The following is an 11,926-nucleotide window of genomic DNA, read 5'->3' as shown; positions in this document are numbered from 1 at the left end:
TATTTACGCTGTCTTTTCTGGGGGATGAACTTTTATTTTTGTGTGAAATGGCATCAAATGCAAAGCACAATTTTGTCTGACCACCAAATGAGGCCACCGCAAATTGTGAACGCTTCGCATAGCGAGCAATCGATTGCGATATAATGCGATTAGTGGTATTGATTTGCGGGTTTCATTTGTGTTGATGCATTAGCAGTAGATGCATGGAAATTTACTTAGCTTAAGTTGTTTATTTAATTTCTATTTTTGGTTGCAAATTTTAAATTACTATGATAGTCATATCAATATACTTCATTTAAAAAATATTCTTTAATTGTTGACAAGTGTTTTGTAGAAAAACTATCTTAGATCGCTTATCTCTTACGTTACGTGATTGAAGGCCTCTAAAGAAAGCTAACTAGAATGATCAATTAAGAAAGCAAGCAGTGCAGGCGCCTAAGCTGCGTAAACGTGCTTCCACTGTCCGACAGATGGCGCAACTTGTCGCTGCTGAGTAAATCTACCAAAAAAAAAAGGGTAGCTAAAATATTTCACTTGTTCACACATCGTAATTGAATGGTGAAATATGTGATTGGGTAATGAGGCAAGCTCGATCTTGCAATTAGGCCTATCAAAACGTTATCAGCATTGTTAATCGCCTTGTCAGAATCTCATTAATGACTCAATTAATAATCAAAGCCCCAAGCTGCAAGTTCTGAAGTCCTTCAGGCGCTCAAAGTAAAACCAAAAGCACGAGTGGAGACAAATTGAAATGGCTGACAAGCAGCAATTAAATGCAATTAAAAGGGACTAAATGCACAGCAAACAAAGGCGCATAATGACACATAATTGACAGGAGTAAGAGGGAGGGAATGTGGTTAAAGGAGGGAATGAGGGAATGTCTTAGTCTTTGCTTGTAGTATTTGCATGGCCACAAAGCAGTAGTCGAATCTAATAAAATAATGAATAAATTATAATTGATTAACGCCGCGGGCAATTAAAATGTAAGCACGCTGACCACCTCCCGCAATCCACACACACACACACACACACACACTCACACACACACGCGTAGTTCGACCTCGGCATATTGCCATCTCACTCGCACATGTGCACAATGATAATTGCAGGCAATTACACCAGGCGCTTATCACACGCACAAAATCTAGGAAAAATCTCTTTCGAATGCACATAAAAAGGGGAGGGGGGAAGAGGGAATTACAACAGCAGTAAATCGCCAGGGGAAATGAACGGGAAAATGTTGCATAGGGACAGTTATACTTAGTTATAGTTATAGTAGAGCTCGTAGTTTACTCGTTGAGGGATATTGTGACATGCTAGGGGTGAATTTAGGTTGTGTTTATTTTGTGTGCGGCAATTGCAGCGTTGCAATCCATTTGAGACACTTAATTAATGCATGGGAAAATTATACACCTAAATGGAAGTGCATTAAACCATAAATAATGCAAAGTAATATCAATTTAAGCAGCAAAACAATTGCTTACTGCGAATTAGACTCAGTTGGAGAGAGGAGTTTTCATTTACTAACTTTGCTTAGTTTATATTGTAGAAAAGCATTTTAAACAAATTTCAAACAAATTGAAATTGAAATCATGCAAATTGTTTTAGTGGCGCCATCTATGGCTCATTGTGTATAGACAACAAACAAAGCGCAAGCAGTTTACATGTTCACTGCTTGAATTAGTGCAGCAAGCAGTATAACACATTCAAATACATATTTATATTTATAATTTTGAGTATTATCTTTACAAAAGACTTCACTATTATTTGATTTAATTTTTAATCTATGTTTATATATGTAAATGCTTAAAAAATACTATAAATTATTTTGCAATTTTGACAAGCAAGCAGTGCAATTTTAGACTGTTCAAAGCTTCTAAAACTTGTAAGCTTTCACAACTGCAAACTGCATGTGAGCTTTCAATATGCATTAATCAATCAAAAGACAATTTCGTGCACATTCAATTTCCCAGCTGTCAAACTGTAAATGAGCCATGAGAAGGAAATGTGCAGTCAACTAATAAGTGCACTTATTATTAGCTGCACGCTGATTGAGTGATAAAGAAAAACAAAAATAAAGGGCAACACACAAAGGAAAACAATTTCAAGAAGCAGCAGCAGATATGTTTGTGGTAGGTGCCAAGCACCATATAAGGCGAATATACAGTAAAACAGCCTCCCCCAAGATCAAGCAGAAGCAAAACACATGTGCACAATTGGAATGGGCAGATATCGCCCTCTCGCTCCCTCTCACTTAACATAGTCGTCTGCTTTGTCAGCGTTGGACCAAAAATAAAGTGCATTATACAAATTGCAGTGGAAGCCAAGTGCAAGACAAAGTCCAAGTGAATTGAACTTGAAAGACAAATAATACAAAAAAAAAAAAAACAAGAAAAACAAGAAAAAGAGCGCGCCAACAGCAAATGACGAATTAAAATTCCTGAATCATTTTTGCGCAAAACAACATTGGGATCAGCTTTTGGACCAGACGACTAGACAGCGACAAGTGTTCCACAATTCAATGCAGCAAAATGCGAAGCTATGCACAGAAAAAAAAATCAACTCTCCTCTCTCTCTTTATTACTCTCACACTCTTTAGCCTATAAATAGAAATTGTCAAAAACCACCGAGTCCGAATGGATGGCGCCTCATGGCCATGCGGGGTGGAGAGAGGAGAGTGGAGAGCAGGTGGAGGGAAGTGCCGTTGTGCCAAGGCAAACGAGGGGAGGGAGGGGGAGTCAATGCTAAGCAAGCAGCTGCCCTCAAACATATAACTTCCGATTCAACCAGCCAAATGCACAACTACATGAATATGTACTCTACACATATATTCCATTACAGACACACACACACACATATATAATTCATACATCTGCACTCGCATCCACAATTGGATCGTATTCGATTTTGCTGCCCACAAGATATATCGCATATTGATGACATACAGCTGATCGCGCCCGTTTGGTCGATGATGAAAGCGTTGGCGGTATTTCTTTTCATATTTCTTTCATTCTTTTTTCTCTTTCATTTTTGCTGTTGCTGTTGCTGTTAGCGTTGCTGTTGTTCTATGCGCTTGCTGCTTGTTGTGTATATAAAATAACAATGTTAAAAATAAAAATCTTCAGCACGAAATGAAACCAGCGCCAAAACAGCGCACAACACAACACAACACAACAAATTATCGAACAGCATTTTCTATACATACAATATCTATATATTAGATATATCTTCGCCTACATATAGATGTATCTGACTGAAAAATATTCTGCTCTGGCCGCACACCATAAATGTCCGCGTCATTTATTTCCTTTGCTTATAGAGAGCATATGCTGATTATACGCTTTAGGTTGGGCCCAATATCATTTTTGGCATTCATTATTAAAATTTAAGATATGTTAATTATAAATTAAACATTAACAAATTGTGAATTGAATAGTATCAATACTAATTTCATAAGATTTATTCAGATTTTCGCTTTTATTTTATTGTTCAAATGATGTTGGCGATATTTCTAATAATGGAAATACAAATTTAATATAAATAAAATAGATTATACCTTTTTATTTTATATCTAAGGTTGAACCAATTTTCTGAAAATAATAATAATAAGAATAATCATACTGATGAAATTTACAGAAATATATTTATGTATAATAAATTTAATATTTATTCGAAAAGACTGTTTGAAATGTTAAGTATAATGAAAGAAGGCTTTTAAAATTAAAACATAATGAAATCATGAAAGTATCTTCATTGTTATTAAACATATTCCTACAACTTGTTTATATTTTCCTATAATATGATCTAATATTCTTTAGGAATTTGAATCGCTTCAAATATTTAGCTGAACCATTTGCTTAGGCCCACTCTAATCTATAGAAAGATCCGTGTGTATACTGCTTATTTGCCATAAAAATATTTCAACATTTTGCCTTCTCTCTTCAAATAGTGCTTTGCTTCTCTGTTGCTTCTCTATTTCGTATGCGTTTTCTATTTTTTTTTTGTTTTTTTCGTATTTCGTTTTTTGTGTTCTTGAATGTATTTTCATCGCTCTGGAGTCGAATGCTCGTAGTACAGTGCGGCATTCATAGGCTATGCGAATTGTATTTTCGTCGCATTTAACATATACATAGATATGTAGATATATAGGTATATAGTCATATTCTTGAGTGTGTTTTCACTGGCTTCGATATGACCACTTGTCTGCTTTGGGTTTAAATTATTGCAGGCAGCACGTGAATCCATTTATGACTAAATATTTGTCGTATTGAAAAACTCAATTGAATTGGGGAATAAATCGTATGCAGACAATACTTATGTTCGAGATTTGAAATGCGATATATGTGTCTATGTGTGTATCTGAGTATTTTATTATTATTTCAGCAACTAGCTAAACAAACCGAGCATATGAACATGGGAATACAATGAAACTCAGATACTCGAATGCTCTTTCAAAAATATTCCATGCTAGACTCTGGAAAATGTTTAGCTTCTCCCTTTCTCTCACACATACACTCTATCTTTTTTGTTCCTTTTACTAAATTAAAAATAGAAACCATCTCCAGAGGCAGTGCACTCAATTCTCCACGAATCGAAATTCTAATTTGGATGCGGCATCGAATTCTGATTGGGATTCCGATATGTTGTAGGAGAACGGGTGTTTATGCGCCTGGTTGACCTGATTTACTTATTCCCCCGATTCCCCCGATTCCCCTCCCCACATGCTTCAGGCGCTGCCTCAAATTAGCTGCCAAGTGGCGCATTTTATGATAAACAACAGGCAGCAGATGCAGCTGCAGTTGCCGTGGCAGTTGCATGTGGCACACGTTGCACGTTCCAGCTGCCACACACACTCGATGCTGCCGGACTGCGGTCAGTGTGAATTTGACCACAAATGCGCTAAGCAAATCAATGACAATCAGCATTGACAATGGCGATTAGCTCAATTAGCCACCAAAGAGGGGCGATTGTGGTTAAAACCCTTTCACTCCATTTGAATGCGATTCAATTCGATTGTTTGCTTCACACGCGTGTTTACACAAATATGTGGAGAGAGAGGAAGGAAGGGCAAAAGGCAAATCCAATAAACTGGCAAACTAATTTACAATTAATGCCAGAGATAGTTTTTGGTCACTTTGATGAACTTCTCCCCACCACAGAAAAAGAGAAAAACACATTTGGCAACTTCATAAAAATTCCGCAAATTGAGCTGAAAAGCAGACTTAAGGGTTGCTTCACCCACGTCAGCATCATCATCATCAACATCATCATCATCATCAACATCAACATGATTATCATGCCTCACGATGTGGCAGCCACAGCCATGTAACGGCTTGTTGCCTTGGCTTTGGGCGTCTGTGTGCATTTCGCTTGAGCTGTCAAATGCGCAGCGCGCATCTCCATCCCTTGAACTCCTCCCACCCTGGTCGCAGTCTCAGTCTCAGTCTGTGTGATGTGGTGGCCACTTTGTCACCCAAAACAGCCGCCGCCAATGTCACCGTTACAGGCTCAATTGCAATTTGTTTTCGTTGATTCCCAGCCCAGGCAGCCAGTCAGCCGGACTGGGCCAGACTCTGACCCCCGGACACGTTGTTTACTTAGGAACCGTGGTACGGGATTGAGTTCGGAAACGGTTTTTGGGTTTGGGTTTGAGTTTGGGTTTTGATTTCAGCATTCTGATGGGGCAGCATTGGCATTGGATAATTCACAAATGAATCCCTTTAGTGTTGGCAATTGGCACACGTGCACTAAAACAACAGCGCTGCCAGGATACGTGCTCATTATTAAAATTCCTTGGTAAAAGCCAAAGCCAAAGCCAAAGCCAACGACAGTCGACAGTTGACAGCGACGCCCCACTATACAATTGACTGAGTTTTATTAAATTTTGATTTAACCATTTATACAAATCTATGTATTTGCCATTCAACTCGCACTCCTTACTCTCTCTCTGAGCTCAACTGAGCTGAGATTTTGTTGTGCTTCGGTTTCAGCCTCAAGGCAACCATGGCCTGTGACCTCGGGCCATTGTTTGTTCTTTGGCCTGATGCAATTTGATTGCGATTATGGCGCGAGTTTTGATTGCTCATTTGGAAAACATTTGGATACAATTTCAATGGCTGCCCGAACAGGGAAAATGATATTGCAACTTAATGCTTGACATGTTGTTCACTGGTTAAATAAACATTATATGACTTCTTTGAAAAGAGCGTAATACTCGTATAGAAGAAGTTCTCATATTAAAAAGAAAAATTCCATTCAATTCAATTGACTTGAAAAATTGCAAGTATATCTTTATTGCTTGCAAATATCATACCAAACAAATATTTATAGCAGACTATAGTGTAAATATGAAAATTTAATATGTTATGAGAAATATATCACAAGTTTTACTTTCGGGAAAACGAATTTTATATAAAATATGTTTACTATTAATATATATATTAAGAGTGTCGATGACTTTAATATTAATTTTGTTTTATTATTAAAGAAATTTCAAGTTTGTTTTTTGTTTAGTTGAGCTAACAATATGAAAATGTTACATTAAGCTTAGCAAACAAATATTAAGAATAACTCTTTCATTGATAAATAAAAGTTTTATTTTATTTAATTCATATTTACAAATTTTATTCAGAACAAGGTTTTCATTGATAAATACAAATATAATAATATTTAATTCATATATTGACATATTCAAGACTTATATTTATTTCAATTTATTTTATAACACTTTATTTAAACAAATTTTAAATATCGTAAGTAGGTTTGACTTACTAATTCATTATAGAATTTGTTTAATTAAGAAATATTAATAATAAAAAACCAAATTTAGAAAAGATTTTCATAAATGAGAATACTTTAAAAAATCATTCATTTATAGAATTTTTTTAATTAAGAAATATTAATAATAAAAAACCAAATTTAGAAAAGATTTTCATAAATGAGAATACTTTAAAAAATCATTCATTTATAGAATTTTTTTAATTAGGAAATATTAATAATAAAAAACCAAATTTAGAAAAGGTTTTCATAAATGAGAATACTTTAAAAATTAATTTAAAAGTAAATCTAGGTTAGATTTTTCATATATACAATACATTTTTTTTACTCATAGTATGAATATTAAAATTTTTTGTGAAGTGAAAACTATCCCATTTTACATATTTTCAGAAAAAGTTATTTACTTTTCATTAAAAGTATAGTCTTTCATATATAATATTAGTAAATATTGTTTTAACTTTTTGTTGATTATTTTTGAAAATTTTTGTATATTCAGTGCAAAGTAGATATTAATAGAAAATGTTTGAAATAGAAATTATCTGTCTGATTGTGATATAATACATTTGTTTCAACACTCAAACCAAAGGCAAAGAAAAATTAAGATTGTTTGTTAGCGAAGACAGTTCTACTAAATTTTTAGTATATTTTTATGAATAAGATATGAACTTATATTATGTAACGTTAATTTTATGCCATATCCCAAAATTCGTAACTTTATATTTACATATTTATAATTAAACTTATTAAAGAATTATTATCACTAGAGAAAATGCAAAATGATTAAGCAGTATAAATTTCTCAGAAAGGGTATATATAATTCGATGTTGGTAATGTTCAAGTTTTCCTTCAAAATATGTATGAAAGGAAGTGGAGGAAGAAGCAGCAGACTGAGACTCTGGGTTGTTACCATCCTAAGTTAAATATAGCGCATCGAAAAGCTAAATATACTTATTAACTTAAATGATATTTTGGCGAATTGAAATTGAAATCATAATAGGCGTAGATTAGTCATTCCCATTGGCCGTCTGGTCCCTAAGCCTTTCCAATGAATATCTATACTAAACTTATATGTATCATACTCGTATATCTGATTAGGTATAGTGGCTGTATAGAGATGTAGTCTATGCTCGAATTGCGCCAATAAAAAAAGCATATGGCCTCGCTGTCCTATTTGCGACATAAATCTTTTCGTTTTCATTTCGAGCAAAACAACATATTTACTATGTAGATACATATGTACATATAGTAGTGGCTGTATCTCTGATCTGCATCTACTATATATATGTATAGTAAATATCTAGATATGTATAGGTGTTACATGTTTGCTCTCGAATGTTGCATGTTGTTGGAAGATCATTTTGGTTCACAGAGACTATGCCATAAAACGTAAACATGCCCCACTTAGTTGCAGCTAAAAATAAAATATAAACCTAATTTAAATGGATACCCTGCAAGGGCCATAGCCCGATCCTCCAGCCTCCGAGCTCCCCCCAGCCGAGATGCTGAAGTGCTGTGGAGTTGCATACAATTCACAATTGTAAATAAACAATTTAGTTAAATTATGCTCATTACATTGCCAGATACATGCATATACATATATATGGATGGGGATGGGGATGGGAGTGTGGGCGTGGACTTTTTTGGGCTGCTGAGCGCAATGGGAAATATGACCAAAAATAGAAGTGCGAACAGTGGAATTTCATTGAAGGTGCAAACGTGCGCGCCAAAAAAAGAGAAATGAGAAATGCGAAACAAGCAAAGCACTGAGAGATGTGCTCGATGCGCGATGCGAGAAAATATCGAAAATAGAAAATGAATTTATTACGACATACGAAAAACACGAAAGTTATGAAAAAATCAAGAATATAGGAAGTGTGGAGCAGGGGGGAGGGGGTGTGGGGGCGGCAAAATGGGAACGAGGCAAAACGAAACGAAATTAATGTTCGAAATCCCCCCACGACCTAAAAAGAAACCAAGAATTGCTGCTACACAACGTAAAAATACCAACAAAACGCATACAAGTATTTTTTTCTGTTTGCTCTCACACACACGCACACCCGCGCAGTCCAAAGAGAGAGAGCGCAATTTAAGAGACAGAGGGAGAGCGAGAGAGCGAGATCGCTGGAGCAGCAGTCTTGCCTTATACGGCACTTTTGGACTCGTCACGAACTCTCGTCGGGCGTCGTCGCGCGCACGAACGAGGCAGCCGATGTCGAGATGCTGCGATTGCCGATTGCCGATTGCCAACAGCACGCTCGATCATGCCGAACATGTTAGCGCGCTCTCGCTCGCGCCTGCAGCATCGCAGCATTGTCCAAAGGCGGCCCCCCTATGCTAAGGATCTATTTTTAGGCGCCACACAGCGACGCCCGAAGGTGGGCAGATATCCATGAGCGCGTCTGTAGCTGTATCTGTATCTTTAGCTGTGCTTGTTGTTGCTGCTGCTAATGCTGATGCTTTGGATGCCACTGCTCGGAGGGGGGAGAAGACGGAGCGGCGGCAGCGGCAGCAGCAGCAGCGACTGCGGCTGATGTTCAATTTTCTTGGACGCCACGAAAATCGCAGCTGGTATAAAATCTGAATGCCAACGCGGGGATCGTTAGTCAGTCAGTTGTGTTCCAAAGCGTACACATTGCCGTAATTCTTGATTTAAATTCCCGTGGTACCGTAATACAAAACAAACTCCAGACAAAATGTGTGACGATGAGGTTGCTGCTTTGGTCGTTGACAATGGTGCGTATACCACAAAAGATAGAACCAAACCACACAATCAGTTAAACAGTCAAATGGGACAATCAAATGGATTATTCATACTCGTCCTACTAGAAATCAATGCATAACGCAAAAAGTGGATTACATTTTGCAAGGATATTTACAGTGCAGTGCTCGAAAGTGATTCAAGAAATTCTTAAGAATTTCCGATAATTCAATTAACATTGAATTTTTATCAAAATTTAAAAACTATGAAGAGCATCAAACATTTTTCAACACATTCGCAAAGAATTGTGAAATTTATCAACATTTCGAGATAATATTAAAATTTCCGCAACTTCTATCTAAGAATTGCGAAATTCCCAACAAATTTCTACATTTTTTGTCACATTCTACAAGAATTGTGATAATAACGAAAATTTCACGAACAAATATCCAAAATCCACAAAATTCCACACATTCCCAAAAAGAATTGTGATATTTTCGACGAGTTCCCACATTTCAGATTAATTTCCTGGTAATTTGGGATATTTTCCCACACAGAAATTGGAATATTTTCCCACACAGAATTTGAGTTCTATGAGCTCCCCAGAATCATTCCACACAGAATTTGAGTTCTATGAGCTCCCCAGAGTCATTTTGCTAGACATTCTCCGTTTTCTTAGTCACTCTTGATACGAAACGAATTTGCGATAGTCGAAAGGCAAATTTCCCGCTAGTTGTTCCCTGTAGACTGGGCAGGCACAAATTTCTTGTGGTTTTTGCTAACCGGACGTATTCTCTGTCTATGATGATGCAGGCTCCGGTATGTGCAAGGCCGGTTTCGCCGGTGATGACGCACCCCGTGCCGTCTTCCCCTCCATTGTCGGTCGTCCACGCCACCAGGGTGTGATGGTCGGTATGGGTCAGAAGGACTCGTACGTCGGTGATGAGGCCCAATCCAAGAGAGGTATCCTCACCCTGAAGTACCCCATTGAGCACGGTATCATCACCAACTGGGATGATATGGAGAAGATCTGGCATCACACCTTCTACAACGAGCTGCGTGTTGCCCCCGAGGAGCACCCCGTTCTGTTGACTGAAGCCCCCCTGAACCCCAAGGCTAACCGTGAGAAGATGACCCAGATCATGTTTGAGACCTTCAACTCGCCAGCCATGTACGTCGCCATCCAGGCCGTGCTCTCCCTGTACGCTTCCGGTCGTACCACCGGTATCGTTCTGGATTCCGGTGATGGTGTCTCCCACACCGTCCCCATCTATGAAGGTTATGCCCTGCCCCATGCCATCCTCCGTCTGGACTTGGCTGGTCGCGATTTGACCGACTACCTGATGAAGATCCTCACCGAGCGTGGCTACTCTTTCACCACCACCGCTGAGCGTGAAATCGTTCGTGACATCAAGGAGAAGCTGTGCTATGTTGCTCTGGACTTCGAGCAGGAGATGGCCACCGCTGCTGCCTCCACCTCCCTGGAGAAGTCTTATGAACTTCCCGACGGTCAGGTGATCACCATCGGTAACGAGCGTTTCCGTTGCCCCGAGTCCCTGTTCCAGCCTTCCTTCTTGGGTATGGAATCGTGCGGTATCCATGAGACCGTCTACAACTCCATCATGAAGTGCGACGTGGATATCCGTAAGGATCTGTACGCCAACATTGTCATGTCTGGTGGTACCACCATGTACCCCGGTATTGCCGATCGTATGCAGAAGGAAATCACCTCCCTGGCCCCATCCACCATCAAGATCAAGATCATTGCTCCCCCAGAGCGCAAATACTCCGTCTGGATCGGTGGCTCCATCTTGGCTTCCCTGTCTACCTTCCAGCAGATGTGGATCTCCAAGGAGGAATACGACGAGTCCGGCCCTGGCATTGTCCACCGCAAGTGCTTCTAAGCATTTACACCACCCACTCCACCAACACCACCACCTGCCGCATAGCGATGCATGCTTGGCTCTTAGCCTTCTTCTGTATCTGCTATGTGTGTGGGTCATTAAGAACAAGAACAACAACATCAACACAACCATCCAACAACATCTGAGATGCTTTTGAATGTCATTTAACCAATGTGTCATCCCTTGGTTCCAGATTATTTTTGTACTGACTGAACACTCTATCAAAATGAAAACGAACCCCATTTAATTGTTTTTTGTGTTTTCATCGAATGTTAATTATCTGATTATTTTATAAGAACTACCACCTCCTCTTGTTTTGTATATAATAACATCATCAATAGTATTATGGGGTCTATTGTTACGAAATGTAAAATAATCACATGAATGTAATTTTAATTAAAAAAAAATTTATAATTATTTATAAATAAAAACGATTTTTTAGATTTAATTCTTTTCTAAAAATAACAACAATATGGTTTTGAGCACTGTCGAGTGGTTCATTCAGCAACATTTGGGGCGGGGCATTCTGGATCTATCCAGTTCAATC

General features: G+C 38.1%; 1 protein-coding gene across 1 annotated transcript; it reads left to right on the top strand.

Annotated features, from left to right (window-relative positions):
- Positions 1 to 9,350: 9,350 nt before the first annotated feature.
- On the top strand, positions 9,351 to 11,626 carry LOC133841149 (actin-57B). Its single transcript, XM_062273455.1, has 2 exons — positions 9,351 to 9,510; positions 10,289 to 11,626. Exons 1-2 carry the CDS (start codon positions 9,471 to 9,473, stop codon positions 11,377 to 11,379), a joined length of 1,131 nt encoding a protein of 376 aa, XP_062129439.1. The 5' UTR covers positions 9,351 to 9,470; the 3' UTR covers positions 11,380 to 11,626.
- The last annotated feature ends 300 nt before the right edge of the window (positions 11,627 to 11,926 follow it).

The sequence above is a fragment of the Drosophila sulfurigaster genome, chromosome 3 (assembly GCF_023558435.1).
Source record: "Drosophila sulfurigaster albostrigata strain 15112-1811.04 chromosome 3, ASM2355843v2, whole genome shotgun sequence".
Lineage (NCBI taxonomy): Eukaryota > Metazoa > Arthropoda > Insecta > Diptera > Drosophilidae > Drosophila > Drosophila sulfurigaster.
The sequence above is the reverse complement of the archived record's forward strand: the minus strand, read 5'-3'. Positions and strand labels throughout refer to the sequence as shown.